Source organism: Zootoca vivipara, chromosome 5 (assembly GCF_963506605.1).
Source record: "Zootoca vivipara chromosome 5, rZooViv1.1, whole genome shotgun sequence".
Lineage (NCBI taxonomy): Eukaryota > Metazoa > Chordata > Lepidosauria > Squamata > Lacertidae > Zootoca > Zootoca vivipara.
Window position 1 is genome coordinate 53628645 of NC_083280.1, and position 26433 is coordinate 53655077.

Genomic DNA, 26433 nt, shown 5'->3' on the forward strand with positions numbered 1-26433 from the left:
TCCTCTTGCGGCTGCCGCCACTGATGTAATTTAAATTGGCTTTAGGAGAAAGCTCTTAGATAGAAAATCTAATTTTTGTTATTTAAATCCCCTACTCAAATTAGAAAACTAGTCAGTGCTCCCCCCCTTCAATCTACTTTTGGAAGGTTGGTTGAACAGTTGACACACAAACCTTAAATGGCAATCGCTGAATTAAACCTTTTGCCCATTTCGCATGCTAGAAGCCTAAGATAAGAGTTATGGCCAGTTGACCTTGTCGGGAGGCCAAGCATTGCGTTTTGACCTGTTCATCCCTGCTGTTCCCCTGGGCTGCCTAATCACTTGCAACTGACAGTCACTTCCCCCTTCCTCTCCGAAAGTGGAAGAACTATTAGCATTTTAAGGGGAGCCTTTCAGTTTTCCACCAAAGTTCTCAGCTAGGTTGATCTTTATCGTCCTTGGCTCTCCCATCTTAGTGATGCAGGAATCCAGAGAAGATGCTACTCTTCCCTGATGGTTAAGGGCAGGCTTCCTCAGCCTCAGCCCTCCATAAGGTTTTGGCCTACAAATCCCATGATCCCAAGCTAGCAGGACCAGTGGTCAGGGATGATGGGAATTGTAGTCTCAAAACATCTGGAGGGTTGAGGAAGCCTGGTTAAGGGCTATTGTTGCCCAGCAGGCATCTGTAACACCCAGTTCTTGATACAAGGTACCCACAAATTTGGATAGACCCAGTGCTTTTTTCTGGGGGTACACAGGGGTATGCATACCCCTAAACATTTTGTACTTTGTACTTTTGTCCGTTTACTGTATTTATTTCCCCCCGATTTGATCTATAAAATGGTGGTTTTCTTGAGTCAAAATGAGAGCATCCCTAAACATTTTTAAGGGGGGGGGAGCACTGGATCGACCCAACAAGCTTTCCTTCCGTCCTTAACATTTTAAGACCATTATGTTTTTCCTGATTAGTGTCCATGAACAAAATAGCTGAGGGGGAAGGGCTGCCAATCACAGATTTCCTGCCAGTTTCTGCTGCCAGTCTCCAAAATTGCCCAACCAGTTCTCTGCAAATAGGATGGTGAAACTGAGACTGGGCTGAGGGGGTGAGGGGAAGAATTTCAGCTCAACCCTAGTCGTTGTTTATCTGTGAAATGGGTAGATGCTTTCCATTTATTTAGAAAATTTCTAGACTGCGTGACACTAAAAAACAACAACCAAGCCATGTACAATATACAGTTAAGCACAGCAAAAGAACATGATATAAAATCATGATTTCAGATCAGGCATCCCCAAACTGCAGCCCTCCAGATGTTTTGGCCTACAACTCCCATGATCCCTAGCTAACAGGACCAGTGGTCGGGGAAGATGGGAATTGTAGTCCAAAACATCTGGAGGGCCGAAGTTTGGGGGTGCCTGTTTTAGATCATTAAACACGAGAAAAGTTTGTATATGCTTATCCACCATTACTGAATATTAATTATTTTGGCACTGCTGTAGTTTGGGCTGTCTCATGGCATATGGGAATATGGTACCAAGTATGGATGGTATCGCTTGCTGGCGGGGAACTTATGCAAACATACCGCAGCTGTGCATATTAGGTGAACAGAATAAAAACTGTTTTCTGGTTTTATTTCTGTACAAACTGTGGTAAATGCAGGAAACCACAGGCCTATCACTTTTGTGCTATAGAATTTCTTCTACCTTTCCGAGCTCATATCGCATTATCTTTTCAACTCCACCCATCTTATCTGTTCATAGGCCTCACACTCATCAACTCTGTGTTTACCTGCATGCCACTTATTAGCTTTAAAAGCTGTGTATTCAGATCTTGTTTTAGTAAGGATTTTTTTAGTGTGCTGAGGTAAAAAGTACCATGTGTGTATTTTTTTTTTTTTTTGTAAATTTTTTATTAAAGGTTTTCTCAGTTTACAAAGACTTGGGCAATGTCTCTCATAGCTTTTTTACAGATCAGTTTCAATTGTTGAGACATTGGGGAGGAAAAGGGGGAGAGCGGTAGATAAGGGGAGGGGGTGGGGGTGGTGTGACAATGTTTCTAGTTTACTTAAAGTGTGTGGGGGGGGGGTTGTCAGCATCGGTTGTGCAGGTTCTTTGTTGTGCATTTGTTTTCCGTTGATGGTGAGAGTTGGTGGGGTTGGCCTAGGATATAGTTTTCTTTTGTGATTGGCTGTGGTGGTCTGTTTTATGTGAGTAGGGTGGGCGGGTGTTCTGGGTCAGGTTAGCCATATTGATTTGTATGCTGTTGGTGGATTTCTGTCGTTGTCTTGTTGGGCTATGTATGTGATAAAGGGGAGCCATACTGGGGTGAAGCCGTCTTCTTCTATTTGACCCCGTGTCAATTTCAACTTATTGGTTAATTTTTCTAGTAGGGCTGTTTCCCATACCGTCTGGTACCACTGATCCATGTTTACTCCTGCCAGGTCTTTCCAGTGTCTGGTTATGGTGTTTCTGGTAGCTGAGAGTAAGTGGGTTATGAGTTCTTTGTGATGTAGGTGGGCATTATTGTCCTGGAAGATGTTTAGCAGGGCCAGTTCTGGGGTAGGTTCCAATGTTTGTTGGGTTATTTTGCCTATTTCTCTTACGGTTGTTCTCCAGAATTGTTGGGCTTTGGGGCATTCCCACCACATGTGGAAATATGTGCCTGTTGAGGTGCATCCTCTGCAGCATTTTGATGAGGTTCCTGGGCGTATTAGTGCTAGTTTTCGTGGTGTTAGGTACCACCTGTAGATGGTTTTCAGAGTGAGTTCTTTCCTTTTTGCTGATATGGATTTAAAGGGGGGTTTGGACCACATTCTGGTCCATTGAGTGGGGTTGATCTCATAGCCTATGTCTTCTTCCCATTGTTTTTTTATTGTGTCTGGGGAGTTTGTGGTATTTTGGAGCAGTATTTTATATATTGCAGATACCATCCCTTTGCCGAGACCCTTTGTCGTTAGGAGGTTTTCAAAAGGTGTCAGGGGTCTTGTTGCTGCTAATTTTATTGCTGGCTTGTTTAAGAGCCATGTGTGTATTTTTAATTGGCTTTACGAGTCATCTTTAGCCTTTTTAGCTCAGCTTACAACCCAACTTTTATTTTTATTTTACATTTTAAATGTAAATATTTAAATATTTTACGTTTTTAATGTAAAATAAACCCAGCCCTGTCAGCTTTAGCTCTCAGGGCAGTTTACGGTCAAGTCTTGAAAACATGTTAAGAATGTTTATTCAGAAGGAAAGTCTCACAGAGTTTAGCAGGATTTACTTCCTGGTAAGCAGGATTGCAATCCAAGAACTTAATCTCCAATCACACTTCAGCCTTTATGCTTGAATGAAAATGAAATTGGCAAAAATAAAATTAGTAGTTTAAGCTGAGCTCAAATTTAATTAGGCTTAAGAGCTTCAAAGTAGAGCTCCAACGCTAGTTCTCTTAGGACTCCTAAATCTCTTTTCAAAAAACCTAGAAGAAGAAAAAAAAACCTCCTTCATTGTTGGCTACCAACAATAATGGCGGGCTCAAAACTTTCAGTTTTTTTGTGTGGGCTCCCCATTTTTGCCACCTGTGAGAATGGTGATGAAAATGGGGAGAAGGGTAAGTTATAGCAGCACCTTATCTCAGTTATATCTTTCTTTTAATAATAATACCTGCAGTTTAACTTTCATAGTACAAAGGAATTAATTGTAAAATAAATGTAGTTACGTTGGCTCCCAGTATGTTTCTGAGCACAATTCAGAGTGTTGATGCTGACCTTTAAAGCCCTAAACGGCCATGGCCCTGTATATCTGAAGGAGCATCTCCACCCCCATCGCTCAGCCCAGACACTAAGGTCCTCCTCCGAGGGTCTTTTGCTGATTCCCTCACTGAGAAAAGCAAAGCTACAGGGAACTAGGCAGCCTTCAGGTGTCAGGGAGATAAAAGAACTATGCCCAGAGTGGCTGGGAGAACCCAGCCAGATGGCTGGGGTATAAATAATAAAATTATTATTATTATCATCATCTTTCCTCCTCTCATAGAAGTCTAAGAACTGGGCTACACGTTCTGGCTCTCTTGCGAGAGTCTCTTTAAGGCATCTTATAAAATATTGTGTGGATTGTCTCCATTAGCTCAGTATATTTATTTATTTATTTTCATTTAAATATTTGTGTATCACACTTTCATATAAACTAGAAAACCTAGAAATGCAACTTTGTAGTGAAAACAGATTTAAAACATCACAGTTTGCGTGTGAGTGCAGAGAACACTCCTGCTTCGCTGCTTCCCTAGCACAACCTTGGTGTCGCATTGTGGTTTGTTTGGAGCAAAAGATAATGCAAGCCATATTGGATGCAACACTGAGCCAGGATTGTGGTTTGTTGGGCTCACTTATACTAGGGGTGGAGCAAAGTGAAAGCGTTCTCCTATACTCATAGTAAACCATAGTTTACTGTGACGTGTTAAATCAGTCGCTCGTTTTTGATGTTGCTGCCACATATGCAAAGGGGATGAGGTCTACTGTATTTGTATCAGCTACTGTGCAGATATAGTTTTGTATTACCTCCATGTTAAGGATCCTAATCAGCATACTGGTTTTAATTCTCCTGTTACGTTTATGATCAGTCATCACTATTTTTGCAAACCACTTAGGTTTTCTTAAAACCAAGCAGTAAATACATTTTGTTAAATTCAGCGCGCGCGCACACACACACACACTATATATATATATATATATATATATATATATATATATATATATATATAATGTGTTTAAAAACACAAAACTTGGCATTGTTCAGAAACAGAATGAACAGGTTTCTGCCTGTGGCTTCAGTCATTTTAAAATAAATTTAAAAAATAAAAGAAAGGGGGGAAACATTTATACTAGATGGATAAGAGTATATAAAGAAAACACAGATGGTTCATATAATTTGCACAAGACTAGAAAAATAACCAAGATACTTAAACAGAACTTCAATGAAGAAATGGAAGAGAAATGGAAGCCGAGTTCCGCTTCCGCCTGCAGGAATGGCTGACCCTTGTTCCATCTCTCCGACCTTCATGAGGAATTCGGCGGTTGCCAGGGGAGTTAAAGGCAACCCCCCTACCTCTCCGGGGGTTACGGAGAGGGCCCGCGGGCCCGCGATGCCCCCAAACCCACTCCGACTGTTTAAGGAGTGGGGGGGGGGCTTGGGCTGAGAGCACTCATGAAATGTCGGCACTCCCGGACGCTAACCTGCATGGCGGGATCTCCATGATTAAAGAAGATAATTAGGCGTATTCATGGACATGCTTCGGAAGGAGGGGAAGAAGCTCTGTTTACTGCCAAGGAATTTGTGCTGCTGAGGGTGAGAAGTCAAAGCTGTATGTTATCTGGAAGAAAGATTGATGGGGACGTAACGAGAAGGGAAGCGAACTTTTTTATTTTTTTTCATATACTCTACGAGTTACTCCATACCTTCCCAGACGGGACGTCCTTGTTTGTTTGGAACAAATGGGAGATAAAGAATACCTGAGTGAGTAATGAACTTTATAAACTATTTTATTGAGCATATCCTTTGAAGTTGGAAAACTACTGAAGAGAGAAGCCCCCCTTTAACTGGATGGTCGGAGTCCCTGGAATGCGCTCGATGGATTTATGGTTGTGACGCACTATGAATTTGAACAGCGATCTGAAGCTAAGTTCAGCTACAGGGCAAGGAGAGCTACAAACTTATCAAGAGTCTATGCATAAAGTGACTGCTGTTTCTTTGCCTGAAAAAGCTGTAAATTTTACAAAGATCGGTGGTTTAAAAAATAAAAAGCTTAAGAAAACGAAAGTGATCTAAGCTTTTTAAGATGGCGCTGCTCCGTGTTGAAAGACTGGCGCAACAGGACATTCCAGACAGAAGATATATGGGGGGGGGCAGGACGATTAAAACTCACACAGGAGAAAGAATATATGTGAACTCTCGTTTGATACTTATTTCAGCAGCTGTGGAAAAATCGGATGAATGAAGAAAATATATTTTAGTGACTGGTGGGGAATGATCGGGCTTATTTTGGATTTTGAGAGAAGATTTGGACTTTAGAAAAAGACGGCAGTAGACGGGTGCGAGGAATCCCCAAATTTTTGAAGCATGGGAACTCCAGAAAATATTATATGATTTGGCATAATATTCGGTTTAATTGATATGTATCTGTATAATTCGAAATAATGAATGTGATATAATCGTGTTTTAATTGGAAAATTAATAAAAAATAGATTATAAAAAAGAGAGAGAGAGAAATGGAAGCCTACAGCTTGTGGTTATCAAGGAGAAAGCTTAACCACAGGCCCAATTTCGAAAACATGTTAAGCCAAACCTTGGCTTAGCTCAGTGTGGCACAAGAGTACCAAAGACCGGGGAGGTAAAAAAATGGCTATGAGCTCCTGTCCAAGAGCCATATGCTTGTGCAAGCAAGGCTACTGTTTGATGTGCAAACAAGGCCACTGTGTTATAGGGTTTCTCAACCAAGAAATGGTTGACCACTGATCTAAAGAGAAGTTGCAGTGGAGTGTCTCACCCTCTGGGATTGCTCATGCCTATGCATTCAGAAAGCCTTACTGAGCTTTTCTGCATTCTAGCTCCAGTGGATGATATACTGTATTCCCATTTCCCGAAGCACAGAAATCGGGGTCCAATGAAACCCATGTAGGACTTTTCTACATGTATGAACTTTCCTTTCCATTAGTACTCCCTATACCAGATGGATTGCTGCTCCGAAAAGTCTCTCAATTTGGGGGCAGCTTTTCAGGATGTGGGAGAAATACTATTAGGATGCTTTACGGCCTCTCGGTCACATGATGTCCCTTGGATCCCAGCTAACATTTTATGCATGCCTCTTCCTCTTAGCTTTCCGAAAGCGCCAGCATTGGTTAATCAGCTGAGAAGCCACGGGCATGCTGCCAGATATTACAATCTCGGAACATGATACAAACAGATTTGTCCACTTGGGATGTGAATGCAATTAATGTGAAAATTGTTTTAGTGATTTGTAAGCCAAATCCTGTATGAGATTATCCGATTTTATAGTGATAAACACAGGGCTTGAAAGGTAGTGAGGGGAGAAGCTGTGCCATTATTATTAGCTTGTGAATTGTGTGGGGTCAGGACATGATTGCATTTTGAACTGTTTTGCTGTTCGGTACTTTTGGGGTCTTTGTGCAGCTGTACAAGGCATAGAAGCTGAAATGCAAATGCCTTCCTGTTAGAAATGCTGCTTTGTATCTCAATAATTATTTAATCTTACTGAAGCCTCCTATCTTCCCTTTGCCGTGATCGTAAATTATGACAACCGAGATAAGACTTCAGGTCTCCTAACCTTTTAAACGTAGCTCTTTTTATCTGTGCGATTTTATTCTTCAGAATAGGTTCGGAAGGGTGGCGGGGAAGAAATGTTGTTAAGATGCTATAAACATTCTTGGCTGTTCATAGTTTCAAGAGGCAAAATGACCTGTAGTCAGATAGTATCTAAATGGACAGGAAATTGGATGAAAGGGCTCTGCAAACCCCTTTGTATTCTGCTTTATGAGCATATAATTAGTTCATCCCTGTACAGTTAGGGTATTGGAAGAGCTGCAGTCATGCTTTTTCACAGTCCACAGATTTCTCATCTGAAGTATTGTTATCTTAAAAGTTTGTTTCACAGTTGCCGTTTAACGACATGAATCCAATTGCGTTGCTGTATTCTTAAAGCATTCTGAGATAGTCAAATAGCAGCCGCTGAGTACCTGCTCATATCCCACAAGCCCTTCTGAGCGACACAATAAGTGCATACTGTCTCGCTGTCCTTGGGTTGAAAATGCTTGTGGGAATTCCACAGAATTTGCCACATCAGGGAGGGAGTCAGTTTTCATGCTCTGAGTTGAAGATGGTATTACTTCAATAAGGACACTGTGCAGGCCAAGGCAAACATTTGTCATGTGATATAGGCCCCGTCATGACGGAATCTGGCCAAAAGCGATGACTTAGTTAATGTAAAATTTTCACGTTTGGATGTACAGACGGTGGTCATTTTAGGAGCATCCAAATGACAAACGATTCCTAATGTGCGGTCCTTTTGGACCCGGAAAAGGGAAGAACAGGGGTGGGGCAGAATGGGCCAGGGCACATCCCACTGACAGCTGGGTCCAGAAATGGTCATTGCCTATAATATGTAAAGGCTAGCTGTGGTGGAGTGGATCCACTTCCTTTTTGACATAATAATTTCTGGTTCATTTCTGAAAGCACTGCAATGCTCCTGTGCAACATTCAGTTCACGATGGGGACATAAGCTACCATTAGAGTCAAACCATGAGTCCATTTGGTTTAGTGCTGTCTACACTGGCTAACAACGGGACTCTCGGGATGTCGGATGCGAGTCTTTCTCACCTCTTACATGAAGATGCCAGAGACTGAACTGGAACCTTGCATGTAAGGCATGTGTTCTATCTCTGAGGTGGGGGTCATTTCCTGCAAACCTTCTGTGTGAGACAATTGGGGAGGTGGGCATGCCTCAAAACGCGCATCAGTATTAACAAACAATAAATTGAGAAGAAAGGGAAGTGAGGCCCTGGGGATTCTTCAAAAGATGTTACAGACAATTAGTAATCCTCATGAAAGGGTTGACTTACCCCAGTGGGCGGAATCACTCAGAGAAGACTTAGGCTGCATTCAGACAGGGTTTTATTCAATTTTCTCAACATTTCCTTACCTGAAATTTTCTGTGTTTTGTGTGATCATTCACACAATGTAGAAGGCATTTCTGGAAATCTAGCTGATTGCAGTGGTATTTTAGTGCTCATTTCCATGCTAATTTCTTTCAGAGAAATATTTGTTAGAAACTCATTTAACCGATATGGGAGAAGCATGTAATTGTTGTAGTAGTTGGGGCCTGCTCCAGGATAGTAGGCCAATTCAGGATGGGCAGATCCTGCACCACAATGTTCACCAAAGCTGGGTAAAAGCACACCTTTGCCAGGTAACAACTGTGTTTCGGGAAGGACAGGATTTCTGCCTGACACCTCTCCAAGGTAATCTGACCAGTACCACCCAGTTGTTGTCTAGGTGACAGACAAAACAATAGACACAACCAGGACAGCTTTGCTGACTGCCAAAATTCAGCTCTGCCCTTTTAAAATGGAAACCAGAAATGTCAGGCTGTCTGAAACTGTGGCCAGAATAGGCCAGGTGCAAGGTGAAGGCATAAGGAAATGTGAAAATAACACAAAGATAATTTCTACAGCCCAGATAAAGTAGGTGAAACATTCCTTAGGTCAATGGAACCCACTTAAAAAATAAATGTGCATCTTTAATAATGAAAGGTCCATCAGTTTTGGCTATTCATCAGACGTGTCTTCTGAAGAATTTTTGTTGCACAACCTAGACAAATGATCGCCAAAGAATTGATGCTTTTGAATTATGGTGCTGGAGGAGACTCTTGATGAGAGTCCCATGGACTGCAAGAAGATCAAACCTATCCATTCTTAAGGAAACCAGCCCTGAGTGCTCACTGGAAGGACAGAACGTGAAGCTGAGGGTCCAATACTTTGGCCACCTCATGAGAAGAGAAGACTCCCTGGAAAAGACCCTGATGTTGGGAAAGATTGAGGGCACTAGGAGAAGGGGACGACAGAGGACGAGATGGTTGGACAGTGTTCTCGAAGCTACGAACATGAGTTTGACCAAACTGCGGGAGGCAGTGCAAGACAGGAGTGCCTGGCGTGCTATGGTCCATGGGGTCACGAAGAGTCGGACACGACTAAATGACTAAACAACAACAAAGACAAATGGTATTATTTTCACTAAGGATATCCCTTTCAAATGTAAGCTCAGCCTTTTGGCCAACTATTCTCACCAAGTCCTAGACTGAATGGAAGAAGAACCCACAAACATTTGAAACTACCCTGTAAATTTCTTAACAAAAGATGTGCAAGCATTTCATAGCTAAAGCTGAAAGACAATTCTTCTCAAACGCTGATTGGGCCAGTTTTAAGTGAACACTGTACATGCACAATCTTGCTGTTCCTGTCTTCAGGTTATCAAACATGGTCAAAACCATTGAGAATAATGAACTTGAATGTAGAAGCAACAGCATCAACTTGAAACCATTGGGCCGGGGGGGGGGGAGAGAGATGCATTATTTCCATGTAGTGAGGATAAAGTTGGCAGGGGTCTTGTTTCATTTGATGGAGGTGTCCACAAGGTAAAAAGGTGAATGACCCCTGGACGGTTAAGTCCAGTCAAAGGCGACTATGGGGTGTGGCTCTCATCTCGCTTCAGGCCAAGGGAGCTGGCATTTGTCCATAGACAGCTTTCCAGGTTGTGTGGCCAGCATGACTAAGCCACTTCTGGTGCAACGGAAGACCGTGATGAATGCCAGAGTGAACAGCTACGCCATATCCACAAACGCTGTACAGGATGCCTGTGGGTGTAACACAACCCTTCTGTCAGCAGACTTGCACCGTTGGATACAAAGCAGTGCTATCCATGATGGGATTTGACTAGCCTACGCAGTGAAGATTTTTTGGGGATATGTTGGGTGAATAGCCAACAATATCCCCCCGAAGGAGCAAGTATGCATTATGGGAGTGCTTCCAGCTCTGTCACTGGAAGCCCAGGCAGGTCGAGTGGCCACAGGAACATTTTGCCAGCTGTGACTGCTGCAACAGCTACAACTATTCCTGGACTGGGAAAGCTTGGCCACAATAGTCCAGGCATCGGTGACTTCAGGGTTGCATTACAGCAATGCACTTCATGTTGGGCTTCTCTTGTGCTTGATCTGGAAAGTTCAGTTAGTGCCAAATATTGCAATACGTTTGTTGACAGGAGTGAGACTCCGCCAGTATGTAGCACCTTTGCTCAGAGATCTGCACTGGTTGAACCCAGAGCCGGATTTAGGTTTGATGAGGCCCTAAGCTACTGAAGGTAATGGGGCCCTTTATATGTGATATTTTAGGGAGCAGACTAGCAGGCGGGCCCCATTACTTACATCATAGGAGCCTACACAACACAAAACACTGTTGCTGTATGTAGGTTTTATTTTTGGTGCCTGCTTAAAACATTTTGATTGGGGCAAGCCTGTTGAGACATGTAGAATTTACATGTGTTTTATTCCTATTTAGCTGCTGTCTATTCTAATCGTCTTTTGAATATTTTTTAATTCTTGCTTTTAATTGTTTTGGTATTGATAATTTTAATGTATAATTTTATATTTTTTGTAAACCACTAAGAGGTTTTCTTAAAATCAAGTGTACATAAATATTATATTATTATATTATTATTATATTATATTATTATTATATATTCCTGGAGTACCTTGATGTATGTAGGGGCAATGCCTTGTCCTTCAATTTGTGTGTGTGAGAGAGGGAGAGAGAGGGGGGAGGGAGGGAGGGAGAGAGGGGGGGAGAGTGTGTATTTGTATTAAACATTTGTTTAATAACCTAATAAAATGTTAATCTCTATCATTATCAGGCTCTGTTTGGAAATCTTCCAATTGTTCCCTTGGTTGTTAGAATGCAACAATCCTGCTCTAAACATTTTCCAACTAGAAAACAGAGCAGCTAATCCTTTCTGGTTTTCCTTTCCAGGCAGAATATGAAGTTGCTCCGGATGAAAAACTAGGAGAGAAAGGCAAAGAAATTGTGATGAAATACCTCATCCCAGAGGTAAGGAACACCTGAAAAGGTAGTGCTTAAAAAATGCAGCAGGACAGCTGCAAGCAAGGTTTTTGTTCTATTGTCTAGCAGTTACTGTCAAAATAGCAAAATAGCATGCAAAGAACAAGATCAAGGCCTAAATTCTCCAAATTCAGGGAAATTGCGGGGTAAACCCTTCTGGAATTGCATCAACTCAAATGGAATCTCATGGCTGAACAAATACTGGTACACCAAACCAACATTTCTTGCAAAAACCAGCATGTACCGACCATCGAAAAGGAGTTGGGGGAAATCAAACATAGTGACAAGACTAATATTTATTAGAAGATCCCAATGAATTTCAAGCATATGACTTCACAGCAGTCATGGTTGTCAATGAATAAACCCTGTTTTCTAGGCATGTGGATTCTGGTAAGAGTAAAGAGGGCTTGTTTCTACACACAATTTAGGGTTTTCCGTCATCTCCTCTGGTGGCGTTTTGACCTGCTGTCTCCGTACTGTTATTCTGTGCAGCCAGGTTGTATTCTGTACCACGCACATTGGAAGGTATAAAACGTATCTTCTGTTTTCCGAGAACACAGTTAAAGATACCCTGCCTACGAAAAGCAAACACACAAGAAGAAACAGCCCCAGTAAATGCACCCTGAGAGACTGACATTAAAACAAGTGGGGAGCCAGGTATTCAGACTTGTCTTTAAAGAACAGTAATTCCTGTTTTTGAACTACTGGCTTATGTCAAAATTACATTCCCTTCACATGAAGAGTTATACTGAGCACTGTTGCCTCCTACTGACAGTAAAGCCATCTTCATAGAATCATAGAATTGTAGAGTTGGAAGGGACCATGAGGGTCATCTAGTCCAACCCCCTGCAATGCAGAAATATTTTGCTCAAGGTGGGACTCAAGCCCATGACCCTAAGGTTAAGAGTCTCCACTGAGCTCATAGTCATAGATTCTGACAGTTACTTTCCCTCAAGACTGAGGCAATTTCTTATTATTCTTGCGTGGGGAGGTACTTGGCCAAAATCCTTTTATTTTCCCCGCATTCAGCGGTTACTAACTTCCTTTCACTCTGGATTAGGGGTCATTAAACTTGAGTTGGCTTGAACAATTGGAGTTGTTTGTTGGAATATGACAGCGTTTGTTAATCTTTGATGCTTGTATTGGACTGCTTGTGCTGTGTGGTGTATCCACTAGATGGCAACCCTAGCAGGACACAGAAACTTATAGATATGGTTAGGTTGCAGCTGGATGGATTTTTTGTACATCCACTGCCTTCCCTCAGCCCCCCTGCGAGATTATCTGCCACTAAGCAGTAAGTGCTCAGCCTTGAGTACGTGAATTATCCTACGTTTCCAAAAAGAGTTACGGGGCCCGGCATCATTGCTTAGATTCTTTCACTGCGGAAACATGTTTGACCCTGGGAACAACATGTTACGCTTTTTAAAAAGTGTCCCATTTAAATTTTAAGTGATACAGCATGCTTTGGCAGGAGAAAAGGCAGATTTTTGCTTTGTTTTGTTTAGTCAACAGTTTTCCTACCATAAATCTTTCATTGGTTTACGTTTTCTCTCGGGGAGCTCTTTGGAACCTGTTTTTACTTATTTAGTCTGGTTAATGTCAAGTACATGAGGATGTGATGCCACTGTTGCTGCTACCCATTCAAAATCAGTTCTAAACCCGGTCAGGTTTTTTGTCTTGCCAAGGTGGCATTCTACTCCACAGCAGAAGCTTGTAAACTAATGAGGGACACAGAGCTAATAGTTGGTTCGGATCTGCTCCCACGTATTAATAGCTTCAGTGCTGTCATCTTAAACTGTAGCCCAGCTGCTGTGTGTAGCAGAAGTTGCTTTGGAGAGAAAGTTCACTGCAAAAAAAAAAAAAATTAACCCCACAAGTCTCATTTTGTCCCCCTCACACAACCATGCACTTGGCAGAAAGCAAAGAAACTGTATTTCTGAAATACACCATCTGATTGAAATATAACAAGCTTTGGAAAACTACACCCAATAATTTAAAGAAGTGAGTGCTCTCAGACAAATTTTGGAAGCTCATATCCTTGTAATAGCCGTAGTAGTGAAAAATTCTTAAGTCCCAGCTCTACAGAGTTTTCTAAGCAGCTGCTATAGAACCATTGGTTCAAATAATTCTGATCAGGCTCTAACATAACTCAAACTGTAGGTAAAAGAAGGATATGGAGAAAGTAGCCTACTGTACAAAAGTAGTTTGTACAATAATTGCTGTTATTTGTTCCATCCAGTTTTTCCTCTCACCTGGCCCACCAATACCATGTGGCCCTCGGAAGATGGCTCAAAGGATATGTGGCCGTTGGCTGCAAAGGGTTTCTTATCTCTTTTCAGGGCTTGAGATTCCTCCAAGTTCCTTCTAATAGCATTATCAAAATGGAGGGTTTTTTTTTGTCTGGCTAAAGCAGATGGTTCCCCCCTCTCCACTGCTACTGTGGATAAAGGGTAGGGATTTTTTGAGGGTGACAGTTCATACTGCTCAGGATGAGAGCCTGGGTGGATTGGAAAGCAGGGAGACAAAGGTGTTAAGTTGCCCAAAAGCCACAGGGTGAGTTAAGTTGGCACAGAGTGGGGCCTTCTTTGAAAGGGAGACAGATGTGGAGAGAATGGGTTGCCATAAGTGAAAAACAGGATGGGAACTGTTGCTAAAGCCAGTGGTTGTTTATTCTGTTTAAATCTGTTTCAGTACCTTGTGTTTGTTTTTACCTAGTTATTCGGCTATATTGAAAATTTCAACATGTTGTTATTGTAGTTTTATTGTTAATTTATTGTTTATTGGACCTGTTTATGTGATTTTGTGTGTTTCGCATATTGTGTTTCTATGCCTGTTTCTTCTTCTTCTTCTTCTTCTTCTTCTTCTTCTTCTTCTTCTTCTTCTTCTTCTTCTTCTTCTTCTTCTTCTTCTTCCTTTGTTCCTTGCTCTGGGATTCCATAAAGAATGGGCTATAGGTTTATATGCAAATAAAGCAAACAAGCAAACATTCCTTTAGGAAAGCAACAAAATTCTGAGATGGATGAAAAAGTGATTTAATTCACAGATCATTTGGAGGTAATAATCCACATGTGAGCCCAGACCAAACCTGGGTTCCTCTGAGACAAAGAGGCCATGAAGTTAACTTGTTAAATCAATGTTGCCCTTCTGCCTATTTTTCATTGTCCATCTTTCATTATCCTGGCAGAAAAGGTGATGCACATACTCAAGTGAGCCTTTCTTTCTGTATGGTTTCCAGAGAGGGGTTCTAATAATTCTTCATGCAAAGGCCACTTTTGCACTTGCATTGTTCCATTGTGAAAGGTAAAGGTAAAGGGACCCCTGACCATTAGGTCCAGTCGCGGACGACTCTGGGGTTGCAGCGCTCATCTCGCTTTACTGGACGAGGGAGCCGGCGTACAGCTTCCAGGTCATGTGACCAGCATGACTTAGCCGCTTCTGGCGAACCAGAGCAGCGCACGGAAACGCCATTTCCCTTCCCTTATCTACTTGCACTTGGACATGCTTTTGAACTGCTTGGTTGGCAGGAGCTGGGACCGAGCAATGGGAGCTCACCCCGTCGCGGGGATTCGAACCGCCAACCTCCTGATCGGGAAGCCCTAGGCTCTGTGGTTTAGACCACAGCGCCACCTGCGTACCCACCATCGTGGTGGGACTCTGCAATTGTTCATTTCTGCTTTGAGAGTTAAAACAAAAAGAACTCTCCTTGGAGGAGGGCAGAAAACACAATCTCTCCCACAATGTTCCCAGCGATTCACACCTGCTCAGAAGTAAATTCCAATTGAGTTCAAGGGGGCATGCTCCCAGGTAAGTGGGTATAGAATTTCAGCCTCAGTTGTTTTGACTTGGCCTTGAGGTCCATGGACTCTTGTCAGAAAAAGACATTTTGGAGCACACTTGCGGAAACATGAACAATATTAGAAAGCAAATGTGCAGCAAGTACTGAGGGAGACAAGCCACATTTGGATGATCACGTCTCATATTGATTATCCAAAATACAAGTGTTCTGTTTCACCCACGCATGCACCCCTTCACCCCTTCCTTTGCAGAAGTCAAACCAGGAAGCCTCTAATTATTGATGTTTCCCTCTTTTGTCCAAGCCAGAAAAGTGTGGTTGCCAGCTTGGGATCAGCCAGGTTATTAAACTGTGGTTTGAAATAACTTTGTAGCCAGGATGGGGCAAATGGCACATATCCACCCACCAGGACGTACGTGTGTGTGTGAGAGAGAGAGGGGGGGGTTGTCTTTTTAATTTGTGACATGGTAGATGTCCATGTTTAAATGGTGGCCTCCATTTAAAGAATGACAATTTGTTTTAATAACAAGAGCAATTGCAAAATAGGACCCTCTGAAAAATTCAGTAAATAAGACAGGGCAAGTGCACAACAAAAGGCTTATCAGGAAGTGCCCCACACCCCAAAATCTGTGTACTCAAGAGTTTCCCTGACTGAAGATGACTTTTTCATTATTACAATCACCCTATAATTGCTTCAGTAGGCCGGGGGGGGGGGGAGTCTGTATGGTGGCATAACTATGAGCTAGACTTAGGCTCTGTTTTTCAGTTTCCGTTTCAGTTGTGTTCTCTGCCCAGCTAACATAAATAAAAAAGCATGTTCGTTTGCTTCTTCTGTGGAGTTTGTTTATTCTGCAGTTGTTAACAGTGAATCGAGCAGAATTGGGTGCTTATTTATTGCTAAAGGGTGAAATAAAATGCTTTGGGGAAAATAGCTACCCTAAATTATCCTTTACTAAGTTCTATCGCTGCCTGCTAGGGATCCCTTCTTGTGTGTCTAACATAGCTGTCCGCCTGGAGGTCGGGCAAATCCCTGTTGGTGCTCGGATATGGATTCTGAAGATCCATTATTGGTTAAAACTTAGCTTTTTCCCTTAACCCTACTGGATTCCTACCAATCCAAATGGAAAGCTACACTGCATGAAAAGCTAAGAGGCTTCGGGTTTTCCCCAGGGCCCTGATAGCTGTAGGTTATAAGAGAGCTAGAGCAATAATCCGCCAGCGAATTTGGGATGTGGAACTGCAATGCCACGTGAGCGAGATGAATAAACACCCAGCAATAAAAGACAATGGGAGAGGATTTACCCCAGCAAATTATTTGTCAAAATTGCAAATTCCTAAATACAGGCGGTCATTTACCCTTGCTAGATTCAATGTGCTGCCATCTGCCTTATTGCAGGGCAGATTCGAGGGTAAACCATACGTGGAATGAGTCTGCCCCTGTGGCTTGATGGAGGTAGAAACTGTCTCTCTTTACTCTTTTTAAAGCACTCACTTTACTGTGGCTAGCAGTCTGAGTGTCCACTGTAACTCAGGACTAATTTCTAACTTTCCCAATGTGTACAGCTCAGCATGAGGTCTTTTCAAGATTTCTGGGCATAAAAATCAACCCAGGAATCGGTTTTTTAAAAAATCCAATTGCTTGCCATAATTAGTTTCCAGTCACTTAGTTAGTCATTTATATAGTAATGAGTTAAACATTTTCCCCTTGATTGTCCACCAGGAAGGAAAATCTAAAGGTCAGAAACACAACAAACACACCTGAAAGCACTTTCTCTCTGCCCTTCCCTAAACTTGTAGCTTGTACAAGTCTGTTTTTCTGCTGGAATCTAAAACCGAGATACCTAAATCCAGCATCAAAGCCAAGCTGATACTCAATTTCCTGTTAACTTGACCTTTACAGAGTCCATTGTGTAAGTTAACACTCACGGCATGAAGGAGAAGTGAAGAAGAAGATTACTGTATTTCCTTCCCACCGGCCCTCACACCCTTCCCCCCGGTGAGAACGGACGATTGATTGGCTGGCACTGTGCACCTTCCCCTCAAAAATGCCCCACCCAGAACAGAGGTGCCAGTTTGCCCCCAAGATTGACGGGGCCCCCGGCATGTGTGTGACGTCATGCATGTGACGCACACCGTCTGAAGGAGGCTGAGCACTCTGGAGAGCCGGCTACTGAAGCTGTGGCGCATGCTGCATGCCAGGCCCCTTCAAGACTTAGGGGGCCCCGGTCCCCTGCCAACAAATATTGAGGGGGTCGAGGGATTTTCACTCCCCTAGAGTTGGTGTGCCTGCCTAGAAATGTGGCTGCCATATCTAACATAGTTAGGTTTTATTTTTTATTGAATCCCGGCTTGTTCTGAAGTCTGTGATCAGACAAAATGGGGATATATGTCCACTTCAGAAGAAAAATGGGAAACAGAGGCTTAATAGTTGGATCTTGTGCTCCATAAATGGAGGAGCAAAGGGGCTGCGTATGCAGGTAAAAAGCTTTTTCATACGTCAGTTTATTATTGCCCAAACCAGGCCAGAACAAGAGCACCACTGGAAGGAATGCTGTGTGTTCACCCGCCGTGTAGACTTACTCAAGAAGCTTGGCTTGCGCACAGGCTTGTGAGAGGGGGAATTCAAGGTAGAAAATGTCAAAAGCAACGCTTTCCTGCTCTTGTATTCTCACCGTTTCAGCGGATCCACTTTGGGTTTCAGATTTAGCTTCTGTTGTGGAATCAAATCTGGGAGGCCGTGGGAGAGAGTTGGTTGAACTGACTGCACTGCCATTTCCCCCTTCTGCTCTCCATTTCCCCCTTGGCTGTAATAGACCAGGAGAAATGCCTGCATTCGTCCCGCATGCAATGCCACTATGTGCTGCTTCCGCGCACCACCCCCGTTAGCCCGTCTGGATGAAAGCTACCATCCCTGGTTCACCTAAATCATTAGCTCATTATCTCCTCTCTCTTTCCCCCACCATAACTGCTTGTGATCCATTGTCTGAAAGATGCTACACAAAAGCAAATTGATTGGAAATTGCTGTTAAAGACACTCTATGTGCCATTAGGGCTTATATTTGGACTCAGCTGGGTACTAAAAACATTGCTGAATAGCAGGGCTAATGTGCACTGTTATTGCCATTAATGTACTTTACAGATTCTGAGGAATAACAACTGCAGCAGCTTTATGATCTGAATTCCTGTTTGTTATCCTTCTCCTCAGGAAATGCACATAATAATGGAAAGGTTTGCAGGAGGTGAGCAGGACGATGTATCATTGGAATCTACCCAGAAGAAAGAGGGCGGGGGGGGGGGGGGAGAAACAAGCAGTTTGTTCAGTAAAATGGTTCCCTTTGTTTTTCAAAACAATGATACGGTGACGAAGGAAGGACCTACTCTTAGGAAGGGGAAATTACCTTATGCTTTCAACTGGTACGGCAGCTGAGGAGTGCATAAAGGCTTTGTTTCTCTCGAGGGCTGTAGAGAGAGGGGAGAACATTACAGCCATACTAATCAAAAGGTTGCCTTTCTTTCGTGTTTCTTGCCAACACACAGAAATGTACTGTTGGTTATGTCAGTGGTAATGGTGGGTTATAGGCAACTATGTCTGCGCACAATCAGAACAGATGCCCGCTTGTGCAAAAGAACTTGATAATCTCTCCCTTCGCCAAATCTGCTTTGGAGGGTTGAGGGATGCATACACCCAGAAAAGTTTGTGGCGGCGCTTCAGGTGGAGCAGAGGAAAGGGAAGTTCCATTGCACCAGCAGGAATCTGCTCACACAACATTGAATGCAGCCCCTTAATTTTGATCAGGCAAAAAAAAGAGTTAATTGCAGCAATGGTGTACTGGGGAGGAAAGCGAACCTAGGTTTTGAGAGCTTCTGGGTGTGCGGCTCTGAATGCCACCCAACCTCTTTAGCACACCTGTGTCACTGCTCAGTGCCGACGTAGCTGCCACATCTGTCCTGACATCTCTGCTTCTGCTTGTGAGCAGCACCCTGCAAAACATCAGCTGCTGCTTCAAATATCACTGTAAACTGCCTTGATGTGGATTAAGTAGTGATGTTCAGAAAGCGCATGCTCTGCTTATGGACAGACCCGGAGTCTAGGCATCTGCTCTTAATTACCCCCCCCCCAAAGTAGTAGTTCTAATAATTGCTGTGTTGCACATCCTGATGTTTGTGTGAATTGGTCCATCCTGCTTCCTGTTTGGGGTCATCATATCACATGATTTTTAGCAATAGGTGCAATTTCATATTATACCAGTCCATTTCCAGCGAACCCTTCAGGTCTTACTGCTGTTTCAAATGGTGCTCACGCCTTGGAGCCTCATCTCCTCCCTATTCACCTCTTGCTAGGTAAGAACTCTTTAATTTCAGTTTAGAAAAACCAAGAAGCCACAAGGGTGTTTGCCACAATGCATTTCTGAGGGGCAAAAGAACAGCTCAAGGCGTTTCACATTAATGACTTTTTCTCTTGAGAGCCAGTGTGGTGTAGTGGTTAAGAGTGGTAGACTCGTAATCTGGGGAACCGGGTTCGCGTCTCCGCTCCTCCACATGCAGCTGCTGGGTGACCTTGGGCTAGTCACACTTCTTTGAAGTCTCTCAGCCCCACCCACCTCACAGGGTGTCTGTTGTGGAGGAGGAGGGGAAAGGAAATTGTTAGCCGCTTTGAGACTCCTTCGGGTAGTGATAAAGCGGGATATCAAATCCAAACTCTTCTCTTCTTCTTCTTCTCTCCCTGATAAGACTTCCATGGATTGTCCCCCCCCCCCCAGCGTGCTCACTTCCTCAAGCAAAATTCAGCAAACGGGTCAAATATCCAACCTGCTCATTTTCCATCTATAGGACTACCTCCAAGCAACAGAACATCCCTACCCCCTTGATTGCAAATGTCCCTTGAATTTTTTATTTTAGATTATTCAGTATATATTGCTGTAGCTTTAAGACCAACTCTCAGAGGGCCTCTAAGAGGCAAAAACTAGTCACATGACTAGACAGGGGGGGTGGATTTGAGTGCCACCCAATTCCTGCGATTGTTATAAATCAATAAAGTCGAGCCCAAGGTCTCAGATGGAAGATAAATGAACATTATGAGTGTCTTGAGGACCCGGTGGTTCTCTTTTGTCCCCCTGTACAAGTTCTGCCTTTTGCTAGGTTCTTACGGGTTCAGCTTTTTGGGTGATATCCAACTAAAAACATTTATTTCTGTGGGTCTGCTCTGAATCTGGCTTAGCTGAATATCAGCCTATGTAGCATAGTCCAGAAATAAACTTGATGTCCCTGAGAAATCAGTAATTTCAACAAGTTTCAGTTTGCCCAATTATTTCAATAGCTTCTTGCTCTGCATAGGTTCGGACACTATCCTAATGAACAGCCTTTCAAGGAACTTTCTTCAGGCTTAGATATAAAGAGTACTCCCACTCCCTGCAAAAAAAAAATCAGTCTTGTGTTGCTAGATTTACCCAATGGAAGGATTGTAGCTTAGTGCTTCAGGTACATGCTTTCCATTCAGAAGATCAGAAGTTCAGTCCTTCGCATCTCTAGGGTAGGGCTGGGAGAAAACTGTGTCTGAACCGCTGGAGAGCAGCTGCTGGTTAATGTCAGCCAATGGTGGAGAATCAATTTCACTAGGCCTCTCCTGTCCCTAACTTTCTGTGCTCTTGTGATCATTCCCAATTCACATTGGCGGCCTTCTTTTCGACAATAGTTGCATTAGCAGTGCTGTTAACCTTACTCCTCCATGTCAGTTTTCCGTCGCCAGGATTTATTATTAATAAGCATTTTTCCCATCAACAGAGCTGTGCTACAATATAGGATCTCAGTGGGACCTAAAAATACCCCTTGGAAGACCAGCTTGATTAGGGCTCCTTTTGCTTAGAATTGGTGGCTTTCTCACGGTCTCCCCCGGCCCTATCTTCTAATCCCTTACCACTGTTTATAAGCCAAATGCTACTTTAACTAAATATTTTTGAGAATTTCTCTCCTGATTTACTATTGGCAACAGTATGCAGTCTGTTCTGTTCCACATATCATTGTCATAGGAAAATAAATATCAGTAACCCAAGTGTAGGCGTGTGTGTGTGTGTGGTGTGTGTGTGTGTGTGTGTTTTGAGTTGAACATGAGGGCAAAGTTCTACGACCCAGGGTTTCACATTAAGGACACTAGATCTGCTTATTCAAAATAATTTTGTCAGAGGCCCAACAATGATCTAGAAAACACATGGAGCAGTTACGTGGATGGAACTAAGCAAGCTTCCTCTCATTAGTGCCCTATGAATGTTCCTGTGAGTTCCTATGGAGAAAAGGCAATGCAAGACGAACATTGTATTTAAATAACACACATCCACATTCTTTCTACAAAAGGCTCTGATGAATGCTGACTGGAATTACCGTGTTTCTCATATTATAAGACACGTCTTATATTTATTTTTTCCTCAAAAAAACACACTATGGCTTATTTTCAAGGGATGCCTTATTTTTTTCCTCCTCCTCCTGCCGCAGCCGGCAATGCTGCTGCGCCTATCACTATGTCTTATTTTCGGGGTATGGCTTATATTCCTTGAATGCTTAAAAATCCTGCTATGGCTTATTTTATGGGTATGTCTTAAAATATGAGAAACAGGGTATTTAATTGGGGATCCATAAGTTTCACAGCAAAGTATATGCCGCCTCAGGTTGTTTAAATGTGAAAGTTCCGTCTTCTCCCAATTTTTGCAAAGCGAAACCGACCACCTCACAGGTGGGAATGCATTTTTACTCTTTCAAAACTGATATATAAGTGAGACCTTGATGGTTATGAAGCAGTTTTTTTTAAAAAAAATATCTATGTCATATTTTGAATCCTGCACTACTTTAAAACACACACACACACACACACACACACACACACACACACAAAATTTATATGCCACACCTTCAGTATATGCTGTTCTTCTGGGTAGTATAATAACAAATAGAAAACAATAAAATAAGGCAGATAAGACAAGAAAATTAAAAAGAAACTGCTAGAAGAAGAAGAAATTACTGCATTAGTAGCTTTTTAAAAACATAGGTAACTAGAAGTATTTCTGTCAGGGATGTAAATGATATGAATGAGGATTCCAGGCAGACCTCCCTAGTGAGCCAAGAGGAAGCATTTCAAAGAATGAGGAGCCATCATTAAGATAGCTGCCCCTCCAGTTACCACAAATGAAAGACTCAACTCCAGCCTCTCAGTGCTCAACGGTGTCTCTTCTATAAATTATGTGGGATGGAGAAGCTTATTTCTACAAGAGTTTTCTTCCTTTTCTTCCTTCTGGTTTACATACAATAGATCTGAGATTTTTATTTCCCCGTATCAACTTACAGGGGAAGCTCCACCTGCTCCTTTACTCCTTTAACAAACTCTGACCTGAAGCTGTGGTAGAAAGGCAGATGGAAGGAATTGCTGGGACATCAGTGACATTTTCCAGACTTGATTGCTCAGCACACACTTTTCAATGAACCTTACCCTAGTTGTAAGGGAGAGCATAACAGCAGGTGCACAGAGGGACAGTGGCAAGCTATCTGGACAGTTTAGTTAGGGGCTCAACAGAGATGATACTATAAAGGTGATGCATACAATTTATTATTACAGTGGTACCTCGACCTACGAATGACTTGACAACCGAATTTTTCGACTTATGAATGGGGCAAATGGCCGCACACTTACGAATTTCTCGACATCCAAACGGAAACTGCGGCGGTTTTAGATAGGGTTTTTTCGACTTACGAATTTTTAGATGGGGTTGCTTTGACTTACGAATTTTTCCATTTCCAATGCATTCCTATGGGAAATCGCGTTTCCAATGGCGCTTTTTGACTTACGAATTTTTCAACCTACAAAGGTGCCTTCGGAACGGATTAAATTCGTAAGTCGAGGCACCACTGTACTCTCATTTAAAAACTTTGGAGTGTTTCCTCTGGGTTAGCTTTTAGTTGACTTTTCCATCCTGCTGTCAACCCCCTTTCCAATTCCTAAGTTTATGTCATTTGATGATGGTGATGGTAACAACACCTTCTTAACATTTAGTGTCATTCTCACTGAACCCATTTCTGGACATGTTTGACAGTCACTTTCAACTCACTGCTCTCAAAACGGCTTTGTTCAAAGTTACTGCTTTACATCCATCACTTTAGTAATCTGAGTCGTTTCCATTTCCTTTCTGCTGTTTTCCTCTCTGCCATGAAAGGTTGAAAGGCTTTGTTATATAGGTACCAATTTGTGTTTTTTTTAAAAAAATCAATCAATATATAAGAGGGTGATGAAAACAACAACAACAACAACAGCAGCAGCAACAACAACAACAACAACAGAGGCAAAATCTCAAAATTTGCTGTGGAGCTGGGACCGAACAACGGGAGCGCACCCCGTCGCGGGGATTTGAACCGCCGACCTTCTGGTCGGCAAGCCCTATGCTCTGTGGTTTACCTCACAGCGCCACCCACGTCCCACGTACTCCTGATGTAGCAACATTTTAAATGGGGAATGTTAAATCACAGCTAGATGCAGCTGCTTAGCGTGACTTGGTGTGCTAGGCAGGTGAGAAATGTGAAGGTAGGGGAGGGGTGGTGCAGGGTTACATGTGCATCAGTGGTGGGCCCTACCAGGACATGATGCCCTGGCACCCACCTCAATATGCCAGGTACAAATTCTCATCCTGATTGTCCACAACTCTGAAATGTGCCTGGATCATCTCCCAGCCACTCACACGTTGTTTTCACTGAAAGTCGTCTACCAACCCGCCTGCCTTCCCACTAGCGCTGTCTTCTTCATCTCCTTCTAACATTTAGCATGCACTGCAATTATGTCTTAAAAAAAGAAAAAAGATCCAGCTCCCTTACTGCTGTCTCCTTTGAAGTGGAGTGAGAGTGCTGGCTGAAGATGAGCCTCTTGTCTCTTTCCAAGATGCAAAAGGTTGATCTACTGGCGGCAAAAATAATGATTTTGAGTACGGTTATGACAAGTCTTTTAACTATTCATTTCCTGCTTTGACGTTCTGTATGCACGAACAATACTGTCGAATGCAGACATTTTGCACTCCAAGAACAGCAATGTTGATGCCGTTGAATAACGGATAATAGAAACTTGCTTGCTTGTTGGGTTACAGCAATTTGTATCTCGCCTTTCTATAGAAGCAGTGTTTGAGGCGGTTCACAATTTTAAAAATAAAAGCAACAAAACTACAAATAAAACAGTGAATTCTAAGAATAGCAGCAGCTTATAACAGCATATTAGTGCTCCTAGGGGCAGAAATAGTTTGTATTTTCTTTAACAAGATTTAAATGCCACTTACTTTTTTTAAATAAAAAAAAAACTTAAGTAGTTTGCATAAAACCATAAGAGTTTTGTGACATGTGACAGTTCAGATGTTACAAAAGAACCACATGACAACAGTAGTGGACTTGGGTACTATGGTACCCTGTGCGAGGGCAACATTTGGCGAGCATACCCTCAGCCCTCATGCTGCCTTCCCAAAGGCAGGTAAGACGCTCTCTGCTTTGGGAAGGAAGCACAAAAGCTCTGGCAGGGCCCTAGAGCCCTCGAACCTCCTAGCCAAAGCTGGGAAAGTGCTAACTAGGCTTTGGGAAGGAGGTAGGAGGATTCTAGGACCCTGTCAGAGCCTCACGCCTCCTTCCCAAAGCCCAGCACCTCACTTACCGAGCTTCGGTTCAGTGTGCATAGCCCTGCCCCAGTGACAACCCTGTGGCTGCCTTGTAATATTCTCCAGTAGTGGTCAGTGTCATCAACAATGGTATCCTTCTCGAGAACTTGACAGGAGTGGTTATAATAAGTGCTGTGTTGTGTTGATACCACTCATGTCTAGGGAAAAGGACCCAGAAGGTGATGCTGGGGTACTACAGCTCTCCCCTGCTTGACCTGTTGTCAGCGGGATTCCAAGGGGTAGCATCTTAATTGCTTGATACTATTTTAAATCTTCACGAAACCGTTGTGCAAAGTCATACAGAAATGTGCCCTGCAGAGTTGTTAGTATGCAGGTGCTGCCCAGATCATATCTCTCCTGTATATGTAGCTCTAGGGAGGCAGCGGAAAGCCTGAGCAGCTGTTTGGTGGCTGTGAAGGACTGGGTGAGACGGAGTAGGTTGAAACTTAATCAAGGCAAGACAGAATTACTGCTTGTGGATGGACGAGGATGGCTTACAGAGAAGAATCAGCCGGTGCGGAAAAGGTTAGTTTACACCCCTTCTCCATCCCTCAAATTCCACAGCAAATGCAGGATTGGACCACACATCTTGCTGAGATTGTGTCTTGTTTCATATGCTCATGTGCTTGGAATTCCACCGTCGAGGTCACTTGGGGAGTACAGTTTGAAGATCAGGAAAGGGTTAAGCATTGTTGTTTCTCTGCTCTCCTTCATGGTTTAGTGGAAGTGGCTTTTTGGTTCAAAACAAAACGCTTGGCTACCATTGCACATTTGCAACATGCAGTTTGGCCAGATATCTGTAGATGTGCCTTGGCAGACGGATCCGGTGGTTTTCTTGCCTAGATTCATGTGGGTTCCACACTTTTGCTTCCTGGGGGAAGTGGTTCCCTTTCGGAGGTCTTAAGGAGCATGACGTTTCTTTGTGGCTCAGAATGCTTGTTTTCCAAGTCCTAGATAGCTCTAAATGAGGAGGAATGTTGCTGCAGTGTTGAGAAAACGACATGCAGGAAAGCACTTGACCTGCCAGCCGAGCCTCTCCATGTAAATTAAGCTAATATCATTTAATCAGGCTCACGCTGGACCCTGTTCAAAATCCAGAGCATCACAGTTTAAATATTCTACTGCAGCTGTTGTTTGTCCCAGCAGTCAGAGCTGAGGAAAAACAGATTGTGCCACTGTAATTGTGTATCGTCTCCCATAGAAAACATGTTCATGGTCCCCTTCCATGTCCCAAGAGCTGTTAGCGAAGGCTCTCACTTGGATGGTTCAGATCAGCCTTTAACTTTTGGAGCATTTTCCGGGCCTGGGGGATTGTAATGTCACTTTCTTCCTCAAAAGCCCT

General features: G+C 43.0%; 1 protein-coding gene across 2 annotated transcripts in view; it reads left to right on the forward strand.

The window, feature by feature from the left end:
- Positions 1-26433, forward strand: part of GRK5 (G protein-coupled receptor kinase 5) — a 165677-nt gene that overhangs the window by 85188 nt on the left and 54056 nt on the right. For both annotated transcript variants that reach the window (XM_035138644.2, XM_035138645.2), the window contains exon 4: positions 11541-11618. In XM_035138644.2, coding sequence (XP_034994535.1) covers positions 11541-11618 — 78 coding nt within the window. The remainder of the gene's footprint in view (positions 1-11540; positions 11619-26433) is intronic.